This window comes from Culex pipiens, chromosome 2 (genome assembly GCF_016801865.2).
Source record: "Culex pipiens pallens isolate TS chromosome 2, TS_CPP_V2, whole genome shotgun sequence".
NCBI classification, from domain to species: domain Eukaryota; kingdom Metazoa; phylum Arthropoda; class Insecta; order Diptera; family Culicidae; genus Culex; species Culex pipiens.
In genome coordinates, this window is record NC_068938.1 from 83085429 (window position 1) to 83111408 (window position 25980).

Consider the following 25980-nt stretch of genomic DNA (forward strand, 5'->3'; position numbering starts at 1 on the left):
AGTGCGACAACTAGTCAAAGGGATTTTAGTCAGAACGCGTTTGACACATGTACATGCCCCACTACTGAAAACATTTTTAATTCGTACTCGGGAATCTGGCAACCTAAATCAACTAAACAACCAAACTTCGGTACATTGTGTGCTCTAATTTTGGTTTATGTATTTTGTTGTAATTGACATTTGAAACCCACGGTTTGAAACGGACATGAACCTGAATAATCTCTTATCCAACTCCAAAAAAATCCCCTTCAATACATTACACTTTTGCATTGCAAGCATCATCTCATCCTACCTCGACTCAGTCTTTCCGATAAGATCCCCGGTTTCTCCCTCCCTCCATAATAAGACTCTTCCCTAGAGCCCCCTTCGCAAATTGACCTGCGGCAATGTTTACCTGACCTCGTTACGAGGCTTTCCTTCAACGGCCGCGTCTTTACCGACTGTGTCGCCGATTCCTGACCTGGCCCAACTGCAACTCACACAGGAGGTGTTGGACCGTTTCGTCGAAAACCCATTTCACCGAATCGCTCTTTCCTCCAAAATTCCAAAGGTAACCGAACAATCTTTTCGACAAAGTGACCCAATTACAAGATTGTCGCCATTTTTTCAAGTTGCTGCTCTATTATAAGAGAACAACCCTCTCTACAAATTCTATACATTCGGAGGCAGTGTAACGCTGCTGCTTCGCAGGCCAAAAATAAAACCATTCATGGATGGTTTGTAATTTGGTGCATCGTTACGTAAAGAGGACCCCGGAACCTCTTCCCGTTTTGGACGTGCTGTCCCAATTTTGTCCCCCCTCTGCAGAGTCCTGCCTCGGCACAAATAACAACTACACTAATAGAGTGTAACTTGCAGCGCAGCTGTACGTCATGACACTACGGCCGAACTGGTTCTTGTTCGCTACCTTTGAACTGGGTTTATCCCAGATGTTAGCGAAATGTCGTCAAGAAATTTCAATCGATAAAATCGTCAAAATTACAGGAAAAAAAGGCATATCAGCAGCAATTATAACCAGTTACGCAACGGGCTGGCGCCAAAACGGACACTCTACTGATAAGCCCGTCGACGTCAGCGGTGCAGTGTGCTGTAGGTCAAGATTGTTTGCGGTGGAACCAGTTTAGTCCAGTCCAGGCTTCCTGCACGTGACGGTCGGTGGCAGTTTCACTTCAAAACAACAACATAGAACGTCACTGAAGGCAGTGCGGGAGACTGCGGGAGGTGGTAGAAAAAGTTGACGCAAGGTGGAAGAGAATCGTAGCAAGCGTTGCGGTTAACCGACTGAAATTATGACGTAGAGTAGCGGATGTTGTTGATTTTTTCTAAATAATTTTAAAATAGAGGTGAAAACCAACTCGCAACAAAAATTGTAGGCAGGATGTCTGACCAAACTTGGAGTGTTTGATTTTTCGTGGTGATTTCGTGGTTCATTCTCCTCTCTGACGTGTACGTTGCTTTGAATGAATGAAATGCAATCGAATCAAACATTTAAATTGAGTTAACCTTATCAATCAATAATATGGCGATTATCTTGGGATGCAGTCTAAAAAAAAACAAAAAACAAATAATTGGGAGTCCACCAACTGCGTGCCAATATTGGGAGGAAATCTTTTGTTTGATACCGCGCAAATCAAACGCTGCAAATTGTCAACCAGTTCGGAGAAGTCTGGAAATCGTTATCTCAACACTGGTTGCCAACCAAGGAGGTTGCGCTCAGGTTCCGGGAAGAATTTATCTTTGTTTGTTTGATCGATTGTTTGTTTTCTGTTGATTATGTGAAAAAGATCCTGTTATAGGAGAGATTTTAGATAAAAATTATACACCCAAAACTGTCAGCACTAGTCCGAGAGAATGATGGTCTCGAGTCGAGAGAATAGTGGTACCATTCACGGACGCAGAGAACACAGCTCGAGATGGGCGATAGAACTATTCTCTCGAGGTTCATTTGCAAAAAAAGTTCATCCGTCAAACAAAAAACCAAAAGTGTCGACAACGGGAATCGAACCAGAGACCTTTGATAAACCAATCCAATGACTTAGCTGCCTCGGCCACCACAGCTTGGTGACCAAGGAGAAGTCAGAAGTCGATGTATGACACTTGTTGGAGATTTATTGATTCAACTAACGAATGAACTCATTTGTTATGATGGTGTGAGTTGGTACCATTATTATATCGATTTTGGCACTGAGCCCTCAATAAATTTTGAGAGAACGATTATCTCGACTCTGAATTTTGGGTGTAAATAATGACTTTTAGATTAGCGTAAGAAAAAGTCTTTGCCAAGAAATAAACGACATATTTTTTTTTTCTTCACAACTTATTTTTATTAGGTCCTTTTAGGTGCTAAGACCAGGTTAGGACCGAGGATCAAAATAAACGACATAACAGGTTACAAAATGAAGCTTTCAGTCTATAACATTCCCACCAACTGTCAAGTTCATTGGAAGTGCAAACACAACAAATGATAACAAGGCCGTTTAAGCTTATCAGCGAAACTGTTGAACGTAATACGGGAAGAAAATCCCGATAAGGCACTTTAAGTTATGAATGAATGTTTGCGGAGGTGCTCCGACGCGTGCGTGAACAAATTTAACGAGGGAATTCCGCGTAAAACGTCACCATGTTCCATATTTGCCAGCAACAAACATCTGCTTTCTAGTTTTGGGAATCAAGAAAGATAAAATTCAATAAAACTTTTTTTTAAACGACAATTGAAAAAAAGTTTCCCCAAATGATATGACTCCGTAACGGATGCGAAACTAAGTAAGTTTGCTCGAATTAATTCTGATATACAGCAGAGCAGCCGAGAGGGAAAAATGCGCTGTATGGTAGTAATCGGTACTGTGCACAGACATAGAGAACGAATCACTAGATGACCGAGAGCGTCATCCTCAAAAAAAAAGGTTACCCATAAAAAAACGTCGAGATCGGGAATAGAACCTAAAAAGTATGATGTACCTGAGCCCTTACCGCTACGGCCACCATGATACAATGAATATGGTGAGGTCATTCACACTAAGAAAAAAACGTGTAAATTTACGTCTAATTTGATGCACATAACTGGAGCGTCAAATAAAACGTATTATTACGTCTAATTACACGCCATGCATTGGTCGTGTAATATTACACGCTTGATTTTGGATTGGTCGTGTAATATTACACGATTGATTTTGGGAACGTGCGCTCATTGCGATTGAGAAATCTTATTGGATTCTACGTTTTCTCATTGTACACAAAGAAAGAATCTTGTTTACGGAAACTCATTTTTTTATTTGCACAACTCCAAAATCATCGAATCATTACACATGCCAGTCACATTTTCTGATGCCTTCGCCATTCACTTGCCATTCACAGAGCATTTTATGTTGATTGTTTTCAACCGAATTGTCGATCATTTTCACTGCACAGTTTGGGCTTCCTTTCCTCTTCCTAACAAGAATGCTCCAATGGCACTTTTCATGATGCCTCAAGTGAAACGTTGCTGTTTCCACGTTGTTACGGATCAGTCCATGGTTCTGATTTCGATACACCAGCAATCAGGTGACTGCTATCTGCGGAAAAAATAGTGTGAATTTCACAAGACACAGATAAATTCCACCAAGCTTACCTTGTTTATCAGTTTATAATTACTTTGATCGCCAGATTTGGCGAAGAATCCGGGTTTAACCGGGCCATGGTACGGCAAATCTTCGAAAAAATCTTCTCAAGAACAATTTTCTACACGTTGTTAAATATGGCGGTTGCTGCGATGATTCATGGAACTGTCAAACACGAAAGTGCCAAGAACTCAAAACTGGGTTTGATTAGATGTACGATTACATCAACTTTGATGTAACGTTACATCAAATTTGATGCTCCAGTTATGTGCATCAAATAAGGCGTAATGTTCGGTTTTTTTGTGACGTATTTTTATGTCTTGCAAGATGTAAAGCTAAATCAATGGGAATTTGATGAATTTCCGTCAAAATAAACCGAGATTTACATCAATATTACAATTACACGATCAGATTTTACGTTAGATGAACGATTGCGTTAAATGTAACATTCCAATTTTTTTAGTGTGTTTGCTCGTATAAATGCATGGTAATATCTCAAAAATAAAGGCTTTTTATATTCTCTTGACCTTCTACTCTGGGTGCACAGTTCTATTCGCAATGCGTTTATAAATGAGCACTCACTACCGAAGAAAATGTGAATGAAGTCTTCTAGGAAAACACCAACGTAGGTTACCTAACGATTCTCGATGAATGCTCCATTAGAATAAAATTTAAAGATTATCAACTGAACAAAATGTGCTTGTTTTTTTTTTTGGTGAAGATTTTTCTCACAAGCCCTTGGACGCACAAATTGGACGCAACGCAAAATATGCTTGGATGATATTCTACCTTTTTGTTACTACCACAGCAATCGCTACCGTATACTCTCTGTCTTATACTCTCCCTTTCTTTCTCTCTGATTGGCTCAGGCAGACCGATAGCGTTTTGTCGCTCTCAGGTGATCTTAGAATCGTCTGCGATCTGTCTGGGGTCTGAGCAGTGAGCATATGCGTGTGTGTGACTGTCGACGGCGAGCGGAGTAGGCCGAGGAATTCACGCTGGTTTGAAACGCTGTGTGAAGGATCGGACCAATCCTAACCTGCTTGCGAATTTATTTCTGTACATTTCTGTTTATTTTCACTTTTACTAAAAGTTATTCTATTTCTTTTACAAGCAATTGAAAAAAAAATCTCAAATGCATTCTAATCAGTTGAGTGCATTGGGCCACGCCCATTTTTCTATTTTCAGCTTATTTCTTTTTTCTTCCAGTGCTCTGCTTAGTGCTGCCAATTGTGATTAAATTTTAAACGAACACTCACGAAAAATAGCATTTGTAGAGAAAGTTTCCTGGCATCACTGGCTCACTCCAACAGGCGCTGCTGGTGGTGTTGGTGACCCATCCCTTTGTTCTTTTTATGCCTTCGCGTCTCGCTCGGTTTTCGATTGGAATGGGTCGTCAAAAGTCAAACGTGAAAAGATTTGGCGCGTTTGTTTTTTTATGGCGCTTGCTAATTATTTACATTTTTTGGGATTATTTTTTAAGTCAGTGACTAACTAATGTTCAAAAGAACATGTTGCCGGTAGTTCGAAGCAATTTCATACTTTAAGCGCTTTGAAAACGTTAGCGCAAGTGAAACGATATTGATGGTGACTTTCGTTAAGCAGTTAAGCTCTCATCTTGCGTGTGGATGTGTGTGCCAACAAAATGATGAGAAATGGTCTCGCAAAATAGAAATTATGATCAAGAGTGCATTAAATATGATCTTTTTGGCCAGTAAGTGGCATACATTTGCGTGCTTACTCGAGGCGGTGTTGTTGCTGGCAAGTTTATAGCCTAAAAAGCATTTTTGGAGCTTTAATCGAGCATCAAACTCTCCGTGTGACGAAAATAGGTTAGATTATAATTAATGCAATGGCTATCTAACTGAACATTTGCAATTTCTTTTTAAATTTTAAAACCCTTTCCCAACAAACATTCTCAATATTAGTACTAGTGATCGTTGATTGAATATCTTCGAATCATTTTTTTTAAATAACTTTCCAATTTTTAATGCACAGTTGAAAACATGGGAGATTTAACAAGCTTGTGCTTGGATATTACCTTTTATCATTTTAATTTTAGCGCATGTAAAATTAGTCAACTTTTAAAAACTTTTTCAAAGTCGTGAAAAAATTACCCGTTTTCAAAATTATTAGCATTGCGAGACCATCTTAAAATATTTATTTGTAACATTTTTATCCAAAATTTGGTGGCTGAGCTAGAACTTACGAAGAAAGAACATGATTAAAAATAAGTTTTTTATATGAACGGTGCACATCAGCCAGAGTCTAGTGCACTCGGATTATAGTTACAAACACATTTTAAAACTAAGGCAATTTAAGATATGAGCAACTCTCTACGAAATCGGCCGATTTCAACCATTTTTATTTTTTGTATTTTTTATTGGAATTAAACTTTGTGGGGGCCTTCCCTATGTCCAAATAAGCTATTTTGCGTCATTGGTTCACCCATACAAGTCTCCATACAATTTTGGCTGCTGTCCATACAAAAATGGTATGTAAATATTCAAACAGCTGTAGCTTTTGAGTGATTTTCTGATCTGATGTCTTCGGCAAAGTTGTAAGTATTGTTGAGGACTTTTAGGTACACGGAAAAAAATTTGCAGATTTTTTAATCAATTTTTTTTTACTTAAACTCAATTTTCCAAAATATGTATTTTTTTGATTTTCGAGTTTTTTTATGTTTTAGGGGACAAAAATCCGCAACTTTTGAGCCATAGAGAAACATGGTCAAAAAATCTGCCGCCGAGTTATGAATTTTTGAAAAAACAGTGATTTTTGGAAAAAAATCGAAGTTTCATGCAAAAACAAGTTTGACATTATTTTTTAATGCAAAATTGAATTTGCAATCGAAAAGTACTTCACAGATTTTTTGATAAAGGGCTCCGTTTTCAAGATATAGCCACCGAAAGTTTGATTTTAGCGAAATATTTGCAGTTTTTCAATTTTTAAAAATAGTGACCATAAGTGACCATTTCTAAAAATATTTTTTTGAGAAGTTCAGAAAATTTGCTATAAAATTGTCTAAGAGACATTGAAGATTGGACCTCGGGTTGCTGAGATAGAGCCGCTTTAAGAAAAAGAAACACGAAAATTGAAGTTTTCTTAATCTCACCAAAATAACCCACCATTTTCTAATGACGATATCTCAGCAACTAATGGTCCGATTATCAATGTTAATACATGAAACATTCGTGAAATTTTCCGATCTTTTCGAAAAAAATATTTTGAAAATTTTTAAATCAAGACTAACATTTTAAAAGGGCCAAACATTGAATATTACGCCCATTTAAAATGCTAGTCTTGATTTAAAAAATTTCAAAATATTTTTTTCGAAAAGATCGGAAAATTTCACGAATTTTTCATGTATTAAAATTGAAAATCGGACCATTATTTGCTGAGATATGGTCATTAGAAAATGGTGGGTTGTTTTGGTGAGATTAAGAAAACTTCAATTTTCGTGTTTCTTTTTCTTAAAGCGGCTCTATCTCAGCAACCCGAGGTCCAATCTTCAATGTCTCTTAGACAATTTTATAGCAAATTTTCTGAACTTAAAAAAAAAATTAGAAACGGTCACTCATGGTCACTATTTTTAAAATTGAAAAACTGCAAATATTTCGCTGAAATCAAACTTTCGGTGGCTATATCTTGAAAACGGAGCCCTTCACAGTAAAAAAAATCTGTGTAAAATCGCATGCAAAAGCATGCACATCACCTTTGTGAGCAAAAGCATGTAATATTGTATGCGAAAAAGTGTACATAAAAAGCATGTACAAAAGAAAAATAAATAAATTTTGTACACCCCAAAAATAACATCAATCTGTTGAGAGTTATATCCAGATTACCAAGTCCGCGCCCCAACCATCTCGGCTATCTCGCCGCTGTGAAGTTAACTGGATCAACACCGATGTAGCTGTATGTTCCCCATACATCGTATGCAGCTAATTCAGTATACGACGTACGGAAAACCTACTGGTACATCGGCATTGGACACATCATTTACAAGACGGTGAGATAGCCGAGACGGTTGGGGCGCGGACTTGGTAATCGGGATATGACTCTCAACAGATTGATGTTATTTTTGGGGTGTGCAACATTAATTTATTTTTCTTTTGTACATGCTTATTATGTACACGTTTTCGCATACAATATTACATGCTTTTGCTCACAAAGGTGATGTGCATGCTTTTGCATGCGATTTTACCATCGGATTTTTTGCTATGTTTATCAAAAAATCTGTTGAGTACTTTTCGATTGCAAATTCAATTTTGCATTACAAAAAAAGGTCAAACTTGTTTTTGCATGAAACTTCGATTTTTTCCAAAAATCACTATTTTTTCAAAAAATCATAACTCGGCGGCAGATTTTTTGACCATGTTTCTCTATGGCTCAAAAGTTGCGGATTTTTGTCCCCTAAAACATATCAAAAAATCTCGAAAATCAAAAAATACGTATTTTGGGAAATTGAGTTTTAGTGAAAAAAAAGTTGATAAAAAAATCTGCAATTTTTTTTCCGTGTACCTATTTTTTTTCTCAAAAGTCCTCAACAATACCTACAACTTCAACCTACAATTCACTCAAAAGTTACAGCTGTTTGAATATTTACATACCATTTTTGTATGGACAGCAGCCAAAATTGTATGGAGACTTGTATGGATGAACCAATCACACAAAATAGTTTATTTGGTCATAGGGAAGGCCCCCACAAAGTTTGAGCCAAATCAAAAAATACAAATAAAATCCATTTCCGGTTTTGGTAGAGAATTGCTCATATACCTTTTTATTCAACCCTTATCGTCTACCAAATGATTTACAAAAAAAAGTTCAAGATTATAATTTTCAGGTGAAAACTAAAATGACCAGAAAAAAACATCGCATTAAAGTTCCTATAGGCACACAATAAATATAAAAAGCTTAAAACATGAAAAGAAATATTTTTCGTACAACGATTTCTAGAGCTTGGAAGTTTGATAAAAACTTCCAACTAAGCGTTAAACTTTTTTCAATTAAGCGTATAACTTTTCTTTTTCCATCAAAGGTGACATGTTTACCATGAATTATTCATTACATTTATTTGCTTCAGTTACACGCAACTTATTGTTTATTCACTCCGTTTTCATGAATGAGCTAGTGCCGGTTAAAGAAAAAAAGTTGAATGAAGTCTTCTTCGGAAGTATTTCCGAATGCTGCGCATAAGTTACGGCTGAAATCATTCGGAGAAATTGTAGTTCTATTCATGGAACAGTTGTACGCCCTGCGGTCGCAATGCCGTAACAGTAATTGTGACGTTCCGGAAATCAAGTCTGTGCGCTCAACGATTTCACTTCTCCGATATCGAATTCATGGTGCTATTTATGGGTTGGTTGTAAAAATATCTGATTTGTAGTATTTTATTTCCAAATCTTCGTTTCCTGCTCTTGTTCCTTATCTTTCTTTATTCATCAAACTTGTGTTTTTTTTAAATCTTGGTCGGCATCTCGTTTTGCATTAAGCTTTCCCATAATCATAGCGAACGTAAATTTCGCTTGTATCCGCAGAGTAAACGCTAAACATTCTTCTTTGGAAGTAGTCAAGTGAGTTTAGAACATTAGCGCAACATCTTGCTTTAATTTTTTTTGCTTAAATTAAGTCGACTTCTCCATAATTTCACGACGCGGATTAACCCCAGTTTAATGCAACTTATTCCCCCCTCCACCTCCTCCTCCTCCTTCCACCCTCTGGAGCCGGCTTATCATAAGTTCAACTCACTGCTGTATTCTTTTGCGCACACACGATGACTAATCGACCTAAGATCGTACACACGGTTTTGGCAGGCCCTAGATTTATTGCACACATATGATGTATATATATAAAATGACCCGTTCGATGGGGGAGCATTTCTCATTCTTGAACATCACTTCTTATCGGACGGTACTGGGAGAGTTCACGTGTGCGATCCGGTGACAACGTTCTGCAACACATTAGTAGGTTGAACTGGAGATCGCGACCTTGCAGTCTTTGCCCTCCCACCAAAGGGAATGGATCTTGAAAAGTGAGAGTCAGTTCTGTCTGTGCAGTTCAAAATAAAAACAAGAAAAAACGAGAAAGCGGAAAAAATCGAAAAACAGGTGGCAACAGGAATGCACAAAATGGTTCAACTAAACCATCATCGATTTAACCGTAAGTGTTTTGTTTAGACAAAAATCGTGTTATTTTTAATTAGAAAGTGCTTCAATCGTAAGCATGATTTTTTGCGAAGAAAATCTCAAATTTTAAACAAGACACATTATTTTAAACAGTGATTTGAAGTGTAATTTTAAACTTTTAAACGAATTCAACATTTAACCAGTAGTGAAGTGCAAAGATAATAACACTTTTGAAATGTTCAAGTTGTATCAGTAGAAAAAATATCGCAGTATCCAATCTGTATCAGATTTAGTTCGTTGAAATTGTGTTACGCATTTCAAACTAATAAGAATACATGAGGAATTCGTCAATTGATAGACATATATCGCATAGTGAGCTTAAAATAGAAATACTTCATCTAGTAGAATTTCAAAATTTAAACTAACTCTTTTATCAAAAATATCATGGATGTGGCCAAAAAGTGTGACAATCTGATTCAAATTAGTTTACTATCGCTTTCAAATACTTTAGCATGGTATAATCAAGATTGAATAACAAATTATTAAATTTCTTGAGTACATTTTGATAAGGTGGGAAGGAAAGCAAAAGCTCTAAAAATGTGCAAAAATTCGAATGTTTTCAGTCACAGGCAGTTTTAAATTCTAGATTATTTTTAATTTTTTAATAGGTTCTATCTGCATAGAAAACCTGAATCACAAAGGTTGTTTTGAAAATTTACTTTTGAATTGATTTGAGTCAAACATTAGACTAGTTTATATCTTATTTATTTTTTTTCCTTCGGCACTGGTTAAGGACGAGGAGAGGTGGCCATATACAACTAATTTCAAGCCCAACTTTCAAAATTTAGAAGCCAAAACTACACAATAAAAAATGACGGTAACATCACATCTTGAATGGGGAATGATTTTGTGTCAAAATGTTTATTTTTCATCATTTTCTGTTGGATACCACATTTTCAAAACACTATTTAGGTAACATTAATAAAAAAAAGAAAATATGCAACCAACCCAATTAAATTAAACTATATTTACTCTGTTCCATAAAGCAATTTATGCTTTACAGTTATTCCACTGTCAAAAACTTGCAAAATATCAATGAATTCTCCAATGCCCACATTTTTATTCAATTTTTTTTCATCTTTCCCGTGTCCAGGAGTTTGTTCTACGAAAAACTTCACTTCTCTTGTTTTATGTTTTTATTGTTTTATCTTTAGTATTTCAATTTGCATTTATCTTGTTAAGTTTATGTTTGTTCTTGGTAGTATTTGGCATATTCTACCACCTCCTATCATTACATTTTGCCTTTATATATTTTTTTAAATGCTTTTACAGTCACGTTTTCAATTTTTGCTTGTTTTTCTTATTTTCTACTATAAAATGGCACCATTTTCATTTAAGGGTACACAACTTCCAAGGAAGCAGTTTTCTTTTCATTCCAAAATTGTTGAACTCACGGACCCAATCCTACAATATTTTGATTGTAAAAGTTGACAAATTTTGTTGTAAATCTTTTTGTAAATAGTAGCTTAGGGGATGAATAAAAAAATAAATAGATAGTTCCCGTAGTTTTGAGGATACTAAAATGTCTAAAACAATAATCTGGGTGCAAAGGTCTGCACAGCAAAAAATCCGATGGTAAAATCGCATGCAAAAGCATGCACATCACCTTCGTCAAAATAAACACTTAATATTACACACTGCATGTACAATTTTTGCAAACACAAAAAAAAGTTGCAACCAACGGGATTCAAACCCAGCACCAATAGTAGGACTGGCGCCTTAGCCCACTCGGCCACCAGACCGATGAAAGGCTCTAAGGATAAACGCTTATATGAGCTTGACATTTCGGTCAAGTAGGTTTCCCATACTGATGGGCTACATATTTCAGGGTGTAAAATCACATAAAATTGCATAAAATAATGCAATATTTATTTTACACCCAGGCCTTTTACACGCACCTGGATTACTACTTTTTTAGCTGTGTGATTGATATGCACTGTTAAATTGCAAAAAATGCGTAGAGACATATTCTGGGACACTACAAAAATTACTACATACCTACTTGTATTTACTTAAGGTATAGGAAATGTAAGTAAAAACACACAGCCAAAGATGACCCCCTAAAAATATTTTTTTAAACATTGGCAAAGTCACATAAAAAAAGTCGAACTTAAAAACCAACAATTTTCAAAAAAAATAAGAGCTCTTCCTTTTCTTCTTTCTTCTTCTTCGCTAATTTGCTTTGGAATTATAAAATTTTCAAAAAATAGGCTTTTTCTCTGTAATTATAACAGTTTTGATTTTCAGATAACCTCAAAATATTCTAAGCCTAATATCAGGGCTGCTCAAATTCCGCCCCACACATGTTTAGAAAACTGTTCAGACTGTTCATGAAATATTGAACAGGTTGTATTCTAAATTTTTCACACTTTTAAACAAAAATTTAATTAGAAACATTAATAATACTTGTTAAAAGTCTAGATTTGGATTAGCTTTTGCCTTGTTTTAATTATAAATATTTTTCTTACAAATTCATTCCAAACATTAGTTAAATTTAATTCTGTTTGAAATTAATATTTTCCAAAATAAATTATTTGATTTAAAAAAATCACTAATAATCAAATGTACCTTTGGGTAAAAAATTGAACTAAGTCATGGATTGATGGAATGATGCCTACAAACGTAGCAGAAAAATCTAAATTCATATTTCTAACTGTTAGTTCAACGCTTAATTTAAAATAAAGTTTATCTGAAAAAGGAATAAAAATGATATTTTTAATGGAATGAGTTAGCATTGCTGCCATAATTTTTTTTTGTATTTTTTAGTATATCTTTTTCTTTGATCAAATATGTTTGTTATTTTTCTTTGCTTGTAAACATTTTTTTAATGAAAATATTTGTTTGTTTTAGGCCCTTGCAAATATTTTTTGAAGGCTAAAGTTGGCAAAAAAATAAAAGTGTTGGAAAATCAAAATTACCAGCCATGATTTTAACAATTAAATGAAAAAAAAAAAGTTTTTAAATGCATTTTACACATTCCCAGTTGTTTTGCAAACATTAGATTTCAAAATATTGCCATAAAAAAACTTTTTGCAGTACTTTAAAATATTGAATATTTTATTTTTTTTTTGCAAAATTCGAAATATTTTTGATCGATTCCAGACATTCTAAATAGGATTTCAAACGCAGGAAAATGCATTTTAAATTGTTTTAAGTTTATAAGACTTTGATTTACATTATAATGTAAATAATTATTCAATCCTTGAAATGATGCACAGTTTCTATTACAGGCTATCGTTACCTATAAAACAACAAATTACAAATAACAAATTATTATTTTTTCGCCTTTTGATTTTGCAAAACGATTTAGAAAGGGAGGGCGACAAAAATTTTGAAAAATATTTCCAACGGCCTTACTTTTATCAAACATTTTCCAGACCACCATTGCTGGTTTTGTTCGATTGGTATTTCTTTTCATCACTAGTGAACCTTTCGGCCTATCCCCAACCTTTTCCGTTAGTTAGATAATTGATTGCCAGGAATTCCAACTCAATATTCTTAATCAACTTAATCCACAATATTAAAATAAGTTAAAGAAAGACTTGACTTGGCTTAAATTGTGGTGTTCCTGTGCCATGGTTTTATTATTATAATTCAATTCATAATTTACATTCATAATTTTGGAATTTCCAGCCATTTCTAACACGGACTTTCCAATGGCCTATTATGGTCCAAAACATATGAAAAAAATAATAAAAATGCAATTGAGACCCTAATCTGGCATTTCCAAGCTCCCTTCTCTCGGTCAGACGCGCACCAAAAAGCGGTTGCATCAATTGGTGGTTATGACTCAAATACCGCTCTCAATCGCGCTTCTCGCCTTTCGTCACTATCAATCTCGACCGGACTTGGGGACATTCCAGCGTTTTCCCTGCACACTTCCGAAGTTGGGCAGCAGCAGCTTCCGAGTTACCATGCACGTCATATCACTGAGGGTTCAATTGGCGCTTCAAGTTTGGTGACCAAGTGAGTTGGTTGCCACGATGATTCATGTATCGATTTTGCGAGACAAACTTTGTACTCCGGTTTCCTTCACAAAAAATTGGAGTTGTTTGAGTAGCGCTGGATTTGTTTGCGGTTCCAATTTGTCCCAACATTTGCATTTAATACCATCACCGGTGTTGTTGTACTAAACATTATGATTCAATTACAGGAGCCAACATACTACTGGTCGTGTTTGTGGTCATCGTGCGTGCCGTGGATTGTCAAGGGCCATCGTGTGGCTATGTACCTAACGGAAAACAGCAAGAAAACGATGACAACATGATGAAAAGCCAATCGGCGGTTGTTGTCAACGAGATCCAAAAACGTATGGATGGCATTAAAGAGCTTACTGAGGAATATGTGAGTAAACAAAGGCCAATTTTTCGATAGAATTAATTTACTTAATGTTCATTTTTCAGTTGAACAGTCACTTCGGTGAAGATATGGAAACATTCAACAGGCAGTGGAACCACCCGGATGTGAAACCGTTAGACATTTCCCTAGTCTGGAACTTCCAGGATCGTCCCGATATAACACGCAGCGAGTACACCGGTCGAGTCCAGCAGGTGTTCGTCCCGTTCAACAGGATTCTGTACCATCTGGGAAACATCACCGAGCATGCCAAAACCTCCGCCAACACGATCCAAAGTACAGACAAGCAGGCAGTTGCTAGTATCCGGTCTGGAATCAAGAAACGGCTCAACAGTGTGCTGTGCCCAATGTACCAGTATCTGGCCATGGCGGACAGGGATCTTCACATTGAGACAGCGCAGGAAATCGACCAACATGCACACAATTCAATTTCACTGGAGGAAGAAGTCGAGTGTGGATTGCTGTTCGTTTATCTTACGAAGACTATGGACTGGTTCTTCATCTCGTCGCAATTGTTTGCCAACAGTTAACACATTCCAACAAGTAACATTTTTTTTAAACTAAGAAAAGTTCGAACTGTGTTCAAAAACACCAAAAAAAGACTTAATTTAGGAACTTGTGTTGCTCAACAATAGATAAGCGGCCTGATTGGTAGCGTGATTAAATAGGTATATACTTGAAAAATCAAGCCTCGCTAAATTTAAAACAGCAAACAAAAAAGATGTTCATTAACTTCTAAGATACCCTCATAATCTATTTATTCAACACATATTTATTATCCAAGATCCAAAATCAGTCATAACTAGACCATGCATTACACTTCGGCCAACGCGGTATTCATAAGTTTATATTTATTTATTTATTATAGAACAATTAACTAAAGTGAAACTATGAAGAATTTAATTCTTATTAAAAATTATCAGTATTCGATAAGAATCCTGAAAAAGTTTTTTTCCACTAAGTCAGTATCTAGTAGACCGTAGCACCACTTAGTGCCTTATTTAGGGGATACTGGGTGTAGTTTATAAAAAAAAATATAAACATAAAACTGACATGACATGACATGACAAATCAGACTTCAAAGTATACACCCGATCATTGTAGTTTTTTAATAGAATACAAAAATGTTATTTTATTACTTAAATCTCGCCAATTAAAATAAATAATTTCCCAAATTATCAATCACTTGCACTTTGCTTCATTTAAGATTGTTGTATTCCCAAAAATCGTCGTGCACATAAGGCCAAATAAAAGGTCTTCTTTTACATTTGCGTTTTCTTCTTTCATTTAATACAGGCATAATTTAGCAATAACTTGCACACTTAACGAGGAGAGAGGGGAAAATGGGATCTTACATACAGTATGTAAAAAAAGTATTTACACCCCTTGGGCACTATGCACATATTGTGATGAAACATCTAAACAATTTAATGTTGACAGAAACCTAGTACTACTTTTTGTTCAGAAACTCATGCCAGACATTTTGTTACAAAAAGCTCCTGAAAAGATGATTTCTATAAAAAGTTATATAACAAATACTATTACGAAAATAAAAAGGTGCAAAAAAAGTTTGCACACCTTTCGAAAAATTAACATAAACAATGTTATTTGTTGACAATTCACCATAAATCCAGTCTCCCAACTCTAAATAGGCATCCTTGACTGATTAAAAAAATAATTTGGATTACATATAAAGTTTACTAACTACTTCGTATAAAAGTTTATATAACTCTGGAAATTCTATATAAAACTTATCGAAACTTAATTTTGCCAACTTTTAATTCAACTAAATGTCAATATATTACCATAGAATTGCTAAATAAACATTTTGGAGTGGGTATGAAACCGTTTTGGGGGTATTTATATCGAAAGAATAGATTTTTCGTTGGAATTTCGTACCAATTCGGAATTACGTCGTCGGAAAATCCGCCGGCATCTGAACCGGTCCACAATAAGCAAGTCAACCTATGTGGTATCAGAAAGGGCATAAAAATTCCGATCTTTTGATACCCATACATCCAGGTTTTCTATAAATCCCACGTTTTTCAATACCTAAGCAAAAACGTTGTTATGGTTTTGTTTGAGCAACCTGCCAAAAATGTATGGAATTTCGTATTTTTTGTTCTCGTGGATCAAACTTACTTTTTGCCCAGGTATTTAAAATCGTGGGTTTTAAGAAAACCTAGATGTATGGGTATCAAAAGATCGGAAATTTTATGCCCTTTCTGATACCACATAGGTTGACTTGCTTATTGTGGACCGGTTCAGATGCCGGCGGATTTTCCGACGACGTAATTCCGGATTGGTACGAAATTCCAACGAAAAATCTATACTATAGATACATATACGCCCAAAACGGTGTTATACCCACTCCAGAATGTTTATTTAGCAATTCTATGGTAATATATTGACATTTAGTTGAATTAAAAGTTGGCAAAATTAAATTTAGATAAGTTTTATATAGAATTTCCAGAGTTATATAAACTTTTATACTAAGTAGTTAGTGAACTTTATATTCAATCCAAATTATTTTTTTAATCAGTCAAGGATGCCTATTTGGAGTTGGGAGACTGGATTTATGGTGATTTGTCAACAAATAACATTATTTATGTTAATTTTTCGAAAGCTGTACAAATTTTTTTTGCACCTTTTTTATTTTCGTAATAGTATTTGTTATACAACTTTTTATAGAAATCATTTTTTCAGGAGCTTTTTGTAGCAAAATGTTTGGCATAAGTTTCTGAACAAAACGTAGTACTAGGTTCCTGTCAAACTTCAATTTTTTTTCATGTTTCATCACAAAATGTGCATAGTGCCCAAGGGGTGTAAATACTTATTTGGACATACTGTATATGACAGTAACAGATGACACTGAGAGTAACAAGTGTTGAAAAAGTTGGTCAAGTTGGAATATATATATATATATATATATATATATATATATATATATATATATATATATATTATATATATATATATATATATATATATATATATAAATATATATATATATATATATATATATATATATATATATATATATATATATATAAATATATATATATATATATATATATATATATATAAATATATATATATATATATATATATATATAATTTATCAATTCTTGAAAAGGTGAATTAAATTCACGAATGCGAGAATCACGAAGGAATATATGCACATTTATAGTGCAAATTCACCATATTCATGAATAAATTCCATCGTGGTTCTCACATTCCTGAACTTAATTCACGATGACAAAAATTGATGTTTTTTTCTGTGTTAACACTTTTAAATATGCGGAAAATATTCACAGTCAATGACAATTTTGTTATACTTTCTTGATTTTTTAACTAACTAATGCAGATTTGTTCAACCGTTTATAATTACTGGAAAGATGTTCTTTCGTATTTGCTTTTTGTGTACACTTTTTTTCGTACAATGTTACATGCTTTCGCTCACAAAGTTGATGTGCATGCTTTTGCATGCGATTTTACACAGACATTTTTTACTGTGCACTGGTAAATGAAACATTTGTGAAATTGAATTCATCATGTAATAAACTATTTATAAAAATAAAACCAAATTTTACCTTCAATTAAACTCAATCATTTTAAAAAGTCAAAGCCTCGGGAAATAATTTATGTTATGTTTCATTTTTGACACAATTATTGCTGAGAAAAACTTGCGGAGGCGGTAACTCGGCAATCGAAAGTCCTGTTTTCAATGTTTTAGTAACAAATTTAATGAAAATTTACCGAATTTTCCCCACAAAATTATGTTTGTTAAAATCAGGCACCATACCTCTAGAAGTGACATCAAACAATAAAAAATCACTTTTATCTTGAAAACGGTTCAAAATTTGGTTTAAATCAAAACCAAATTAAAAATATCGAGATTTTTTTTAATGTTTTACTCAAATCAAAGAGAATGCTGTCCCTATCTTATACATTTAGCCTTCTTGAGCAGTACTCTAATTTGTGCCCATCGATTCCATATTTCCAAAAAATGGCTAGAACTTTTAAGTAAAAAATAAGTAAAAAATATGAGTTCACACAAAAAAAACATTTTTAGATTTACTATTAATTTTAAAATACTCAATATTACCTAACTTAACCCATTTTTTTATTTTCGTATGTCTTAGAGTTGTGCTAACTTCTTATCTATTGTGCTTAACGGACTTTCTTATAAAGGTTAAGTGTAATTTTTTGAAAAATATTGATTTGAATTATTTATTATGAAATGAAAAACAGAGTTTTAAATTTATTTCTGAAAATATTTTAGCCAAAGAGCGATTCCTTTATGACCAAAGAAGCCATTTTATGTGATTGGTTCACCATACAAGGTTTCATACAGTTATGGCAGCTGGCCATACAAAAATGGTACGCACATATTCAAAGAGCTAGGTTGATAAGGACTACTTTGAAAAAAAGCAAGCGAAATTATTTTCCCCATTTTTAATTTAAATTTTTTCACAAAAATATAACAATTTCCAAAAATCCGTATGTTTTAACCCTTTACAACCCAACCCAGCCTTTAGACAGGATTCGATTTGAAAAATCGGCAAAAATCCATTTTGCAACTATTTTTTGATCTTTAAAAGCATTGGAAAGAAGAACTCTTAAAAATATAAGGATATTTATGGGTTGGAAAATTTACTTGTTTTATGTGACTTTGCCAATGTTTCAAAAATGTCATATTTTTAGGGGTCAAATTTGACTGTGTTCTTTACTAACATTTCCTATATTGTAAGTAAAAACAAGTATGCAGTAATTTTTCTCTTTTCAATTTTAATGATAATGGTACCATTTTATAGAAGAAAATATGAAAAACAAGCAAAACATTGAAAAAGTGACTGTAAAAACGTGAAAAAATTAGATAGGCAAAATGTAATTATAATAGGTGGTAGAATAGGCCAAATACTACCAAAAACAAACATAAACTAAATAAATTGAAATTGAAATACTGAAAATGAAATAAGAAAAACATAAAACAAGAGAATTAAAGTTTTTCGGAGAACAAAAGTTGCTCAAAATGACCTCCTGAACACGGGTAAAATGAATGAATGCCATTTTAGGTATAATTTTAACTGGAAAATTCCCGTTTTTAATTTTTTTTAACATTCCAACGCCCAAGGCTCCAAAAAAGTTGGAACGGTAACTTCAACTCAATGGTTCTCGAGCATAACTCAACCAATCAAGATGATTCTTCTTTCCAGTGATTTGTTAGGGTGTCTAGATGATTCTAGACTTTTGCAGAACTTAATTTGATCAAATCTGTAATTTTTGCGATCAAAAACATCGTTCCAACTTTTTTTTTCGCGTGTAAAAAAAATTCGCCGAAAATTCCGCGGAGGCAGTTGTTTAAAAAAAGTTGGAACGATGTTTTCGGTCGCAGAAATTACAGATTTGTTCAAATCAAGTTCTACAAAATTTTAGGATCATCTAGACATTCATACAAATCACTGGGAACAAGAATCGTCCCAATCGGTTGAGTTATGCCCGAGAACGGGCGTGTTTAAGTTACCGTTCCAACTTTTTTGGGAGGCTTTGGCGTCCGTGTAAGTTGGACATGCGTTGGGCGTTCCTGTGTTAAATAGTATCCATGAATGTTCATTCCTGAACATATTGTTTTTGAAGGTGCAGAAATTTCCAATACAGCGGGATACTGCGAACATAGAAAAAAGAAACAATAAAATTGATGATTTTTTTATTTTAAAATTTCAATGTTGAAAATTTAAACAATTGAAATTTGGTGACCTTTTCAAAACATTTTTTTACAATTTTGGAATAAAGGCTAACATTTAAAAGGGGCGTATTTCTATGAATCTTTGAAAAGCCATAACTCAATAATCAAAGTCGGATCGATAGAAAAAAAGAAAATTGTAGATAAGGGTTTGTTCAAATATTATGTCCAGAGATTTTCGGGATTTCAATGTTCATATAATTCCTAATCCTATTCCTCTTCCTTTATCAAACCATACTCTATACCAAATTGCAAAACTTACGAAACTCACAAAAACTGCACTCACAAACCATACACCATTGTCTTCCTCCGCAGTAGATTCTGTGAAATGTGATCCGTTCCTTGGATTCGTTCACAAATGTACTACAATATTATTTCAATTCATTACAAAAAGGTGCTCCAAAAAGTCAAACTTTACGCAACCGAAAATTGAGTCATATTTTCCTCCAAACATGCTTTTTTCATCTTGCCAAATTGGAAACTGCTGGGGCCAATTTCTTCGGAGGCTGCGAGAATTTTATTGCCTCTGCTGTTATGTTGTTGTTTTTTGCTTGTTTCTTGTTTATTTTTTATGTCCAGTTTCAGTCTCTCTGCTGTAATGTTGCTCAGCTACTACTGCTGCTACATCCCCGTGTGGAGGTAATGGTGCGTACAATTAATAAATCATACGCGGTAACAACGTGGCTAAACGAGCTAATAATAGATGTATAAATTTTCTTTTTCGGTGGTTGGTGTGTTGTTTTTGGGGTCACACGAACAATGTTACTGTAGATAATAGGGTTTGACATGTTTTTGTGTGTTTTTAGTATTTTTATCTTTAAAAATTTAAAAATATGTCTTCAAGATTGATATTTTTTTTTGTTTTTTAATTCTTTCAGGTCATTGTATTTTTTTTTCTTGAACTCATTGATCTTTCTTTAATATTGAATTTGTTTTGTGCTTGAATCAATAATTATTGAGTCGACCTCAAATTTTCAAAGACCTCAACCCTGCTCAAACTTTAAAAAGCATCCCAGAATTCTTCACACCGCCACGTGTGAAACTCCAACCCAAGTTGTACTACACAGTCCTCAGCGCGCCACAACAAAACTTCATCATTAATTCAACCCCGTTTGGTCTGGCCCTCCTCGGTCGTTGCTTTTGCCATACAGTCAAGTCACTCCCCGGGACCAACCCCGGTGGCGGCGCCAGACTGTCTGTAGCGCGATTTCAACTCCATAATTTACATCGACCCCGAAAAGCCACTACTCCAGCTTTTATTATTCGTGGCAAGGTTAGGGTTTAGCAGCTCAGGTACTTTCATTACCACCGGGGTGTGAAAAGTTGCACTTGAGCCGGCATTTTCGCGCCGAATCAATCGCCGGCCCGAGTAAATAGTACAATTAGCAGAGCAGTTCGTTGGCACTGTCAATCAAACACTCGAATCGATTGCTGGTTAGTAGGTCAAAAGTCTACGGGGAATAAAGTCCCAAATTGGACCTGCTCGCCGAGTTGCTAGTTTGGAGTTTAGAACGTCCTGTTGAATGTGTGCAGCGCACACGACAAATATTGATTTTCGAGCTTTGGCGTATAAACTCTTCCCTAGTTTGGCTTTTCGGTCTATCCCCTTGGAGGCTTGGAAAAATATCGATAGTACATTTGTGGAATAGCTGTTGGGGGTGGTGCTCCAATTTTTTCCTTTAGTTTTTTTATAGCTTTTTACGCTTGGGAAAACTAAAAGTTCATTTGGGGGAAATCGAAATGGGTATCTTTATGAGTTTCAATCAATCCGTCAATCATGCGTCACTGTTTAGGAATAAAATTATGGCTTGTTTTAGAAAGATATGATGCCTTTAAGCTCACAGTTCCCAAAGAAAATGTATACTCATAGAGCAGCAATGTTTAATTAGATGCGTCATTAGCATGTTTGAATGCGCCTGGTAGTTATGCAATCTAAAAGCTTCTGATGTACTTAGTTCTTCTCTGTTCACGTCTTATTTGCAAATTATTCGAACTTTGACTTTCTTCAACCCTCTTCAAACAGAAGCATCCCGCAAACACCTCAGTTACCAACAACTTCAGCTAATTCTCTCCAAAGAGAGCGCGCAAGTTAATAACGGAACGTAAACGTCACTTCACACGTGCTCGAGGCGCTCAAGTTGTTGCCGGGATTGCATTCATCAGCGCAGCATAACAAAAAAAAAACAGTCCCCAATGGGTATTTGAAAACAAGAGCTAACGCAGTCCCACACGTGTCTTCGCGCCACCGCCACCTTTGAAGAGGTGAGACAAATTGGCCTCATAAAACAGAACGACAACACAACTGGTTTGCCGTAAAAATATTGCGCAGGGAAGAGGGGGAAAATTGCGCGACGTTTTTCCACCTTTTTCCCTCACATTTTTCTCCCTTTTTGGGGGAGCAATTTAATTGTTGCTCGTTTGCTGCGACAGCTCACAGTTGGAATGTTTTCGTGTCGTTGTTATTTTAGCACCCTTTGAAGTATTACGGTGCACACACGCAGTCACGAGTGATACACCTTTTGGATGTGGTACAGGTTGGACGAAAAATTTGTTGCTTTCAATTCAAGTAGCAGAATTCCCAAAATAAAAAGGGACCACTCCTTGTGAGGTGCAATTTAAAAATGAGCAACTCTCTACGAAATCGGCCGATTTCGACCATTTTTATTTTTTGTGTTTTTTTATTTGACTCAAACTTTGTGGGGGCCTTCCCTATGACCAAATAAGCTATTTTGCGTCATTGGTTCACCCATACAAGTCTCCATACAATTTTGGCTGCTGTCCATACAAAAATGGTATGTAAATATTCAAACAGCTGTAACTTTTGAGTGAATTTTCTGATCATATTGGTGTCTTCGGCAAAGTTGTAGGTATTGTTGAGGACTATTGAGAAAAAAATAGGTACACGGAAAAAATGCAGATTTTTTAATCAACTTTTATTTCACAAAAACTCAATTTCCAAAAATACGTATTTTTTTATTTTCGAGATTTTTTGATATGTTTTAGGGGACAAAAATCCGCAGCTTTTGAGCCATAGAGATTTTCGTGTTTCTTTTTCTTAAAGCGGTTCAATCTCAGCAACCCGAGGTCCAATCTTCAATGTCTCTCAGAAAATTTTATAGCAAATTTTCTGAACTTTTCAAAAACAAATATTTTTAGAAATGGTCACTCATGGTCACTATTTTTTAAAATTGAAAAACTTCAAATATTTCACTAAAATCAAACTTTGAAATTGAGTTTTAGTGTAAAAAAAGTTGATAAAAAAATCTGCATTTTTTCCGTGTACCTATTTTTTCTCAATAGTCTTCAACAATACCTACAACTTTGCCGAAGACACCAATATGATCAGAAAATTCAGTCAAAAGTTACAGCTGTTTGAATATTTACATACCATTTTTGTATGGACAGCAGCCAAAATTGTATGGAGACTTGTATGGATGAACCTGCAATGATACAAAATAGCCTATTTGGTCATAGGGAAGGCCCCCACAAAGTTTGAGTCAAATAAAAAAAATACAAATAAAATGCATTTCCGGTTTTGGTAGAGAATTGCTCTAATGTGTAACAACTGATTTGCATTGTGATTTTTAGTCTCCGTGTCGAGTAAATTCACATCTGTGTGAATTATTTCGGCATATAGCTTTATCTTATTAAACAGAAAAATAAAGTTTTAAAAAATTTCATGTTCTTTTGTAAAGAAAATTGAAAAAAAAATACCCAACAGTTTCGTTAAATAAAAGTTTCAAATCAATTGGACAAAATTTATTAAAATTACAAAACTAAAAAAATATTTTAAAAATATAATTCATTAGCTTTATATTAATTTTCATTAATATTATTTGGGGGTGACACATAGTTTAAAAAAATAACTAAATTTTATTTAAAAATAAACATCATCTATGCTTATAAACAGACGTGCATCGGCACTCAATATCACTTCACCACATTTTGAGATGATTGCTTTCGTAAACCGGCAGAGTGAATCTTTTCTCACTGTGCATCAAAACAAGCTTTAGTTCGATGCTTTTAATAATCGTTGTTCACTATGCAATATTGATTAGCAAAAAATGAATAGTGATTTGAGTATCACAAAAATTTCAAGTGCTAAATGTGCTATTTAGCACTCAAATAGCACTTCATCACTAAAACTAGCGAATAAGTGAAGATAAAGGTTTCGGTCGTTCAGACCCTCAGAGTGCATTGCAAAAAACATACTTTAGGCACAAAACAAATTGATATGGTGCCTTTTCCAAGCCACGGCCTTAGAAAAACTGTCAAGTGCTATTGAGTGCCGATGCACGTCTGCTTATAAATAGTTGCAAAATGATTTAAAAAAAAATAAAATTTGGTAATTTATTTGGTCAGCCACAATCAGATCACTCAGTCACTCAGATAAGTCACTCAGATAAGTAATCCAAATGTCATGAGTTCGAATCCCGAGGCTGAAGGGTTTCAAGGGCGGAATAAGTCAGTTGAGGCTCAGCCCATAAAATGAGCCCCATTATGATTTTAAATTAATATGGAAAACATTTATATTTGCTATCTTTACAGTTTTCTACTTTTGTAAACTTGAACGTTTAATAACTAATTTTTAAAAAGTTTCATGAAAATTTTGACGGAATTTCGATTTCATTACAATTATACTTCGAGTAACATAGAATTTTAAACAAAATGCGGGCCACAAAAACACCTCGATTCTTTTATGCATGAACAGTTCTTGAAAATCAAATTATGATTTTTTCAAACATTTTTTTTTAGTTTTAGTACTTTGCACAATCACTAGAAGTTAATTTTAGTAATGGGTTTTTTCTTAATTTTAGTAAATTTTTGTTTTTTTTTCATGTTCTATTCAGCAGGGAAAACGATTTAATTTATTAATTTTTTTATTTCATGAATAAGGTTGGTACAAATTTTATTTAGTTTCGCTTGATTTCAGAATCATTTTAAGCATGTTTAAGTTTTAGTAAATTTATGATGTACAAAACCACAAAAAGTTTTTATTCCCATGCATTTTTTTATCTTCTTTAGATCTATTTTTATAAAAACTAATGCAGTTGCATAACATTTTCCTTTTTTTTGCAAAAAAAAAAGCAATCCACTTTAACGAACCCCGGGTCTTTTGTGGTCTCTGTTGCAAGTTTCTGCTCATTTCTAGGCGTCCGAAGGTTATGTGTGGTGAGTCACCCAAAACCTCTTTTACGCAAATGGACCGAAGTTTTACTTCCCCATCCGATAGAAGGCCAGAAGGGTAGGGCGGGAATCGAACCCGCGCCCCACTGCAACTAAGGGATCGGCAGCCGAAGCCGCTAACCACCGCGCCACGAGGCTTTTTTTGCATGTTTATTGAATAATTTATTAGAACACATGATTCTTTTTTATTTAGATAAAAATACATTTAGAACTTGAAGAGATTTTGTCGTCTTACGATATGAGAAGGTTTCTTCTATTATTTTTTTTGCATTTTGTGAAGTTAATCATTATAATTTTAAAATATGTAATATGATTTGACTGTTTGAATTTTTGAAAAACTCTTCGAGTTATATTTTTGGGTGCCTTTTTACGTGAAAACTGAACCTTTTGAAGGTTTTTCCTGATTGATTTAGTGTTTTCGTCAAAGCTGTATGCATGGACGAGAACTACACTGAAACAAAATGAAACACTTTCAAAAATTTCAAAACGGGCCAAAAATCCTTTATCATATAATCATATTAATATTTTTTATATTAAAACAGATTTTTTCCAGAAAACAAAACCTAAAAAGGGTAAACAAATTATTTTTACCTCCTATTTTCAATTAACTATGCAATGAAAAAACATTTTATGAAAAAAGAGGCAGTTTTTCAATTTTTAAAAGCCGTGCGCATGATTGCTCATTATAGAAAAAAATATGCTCTTATAAACTTTGTGAATGATTGCTGAGATATAGTAATGCAAAGCTTTAAAAACCCCTCTTTTTGAACACCGATATCTCGAGAACTAATAATTCAATTTTCAATGTAGAAAAAAATAAAGTTTTGTGATTTTTTTATTCATTAAAAATTGTTTCTAAATTTTAAATATGACTCACAATTTTTATATTTCAACTATAAGTTGTCGAAAG

General features: G+C 34.3%; 2 protein-coding genes across 5 annotated transcripts in view; one reads left to right on the forward strand and one right to left on the reverse strand.

The window, feature by feature from the left end:
- LOC120422610 (uncharacterized) overlaps positions 1-25980 on the reverse strand; it is a 280146-nt gene that overhangs the window by 42424 nt on the left and 211742 nt on the right. The window lies entirely within an intron of this gene.
- Positions 13545-14713, forward strand: LOC120422613 (uncharacterized). Its single transcript, XM_039586108.2, has 2 exons — positions 13545-14125; positions 14185-14713. Exons 1-2 carry the CDS (start codon positions 14045-14047, stop codon positions 14665-14667), a joined length of 564 nt encoding a protein of 187 aa, XP_039442042.1. The 5' UTR covers positions 13545-14044; the 3' UTR covers positions 14668-14713.

Excerpts from the sequence above, each read along its gene's own strand:
- LOC120422613 (XM_039586108.2), top strand. The coding sequence starts at position 14,045 with ATGATGAAAAGCCAATCGGCGGTTGTTGTCAACGAGATCCAAAAACGT. Across the intron at positions 14,126-14,184 it reads AAGAGCTTACTGAGGAATAT|TTGAACAGTCACTTCGGTGA; the intron begins GTGAGTAAACAA and ends TTCATTTTTCAG.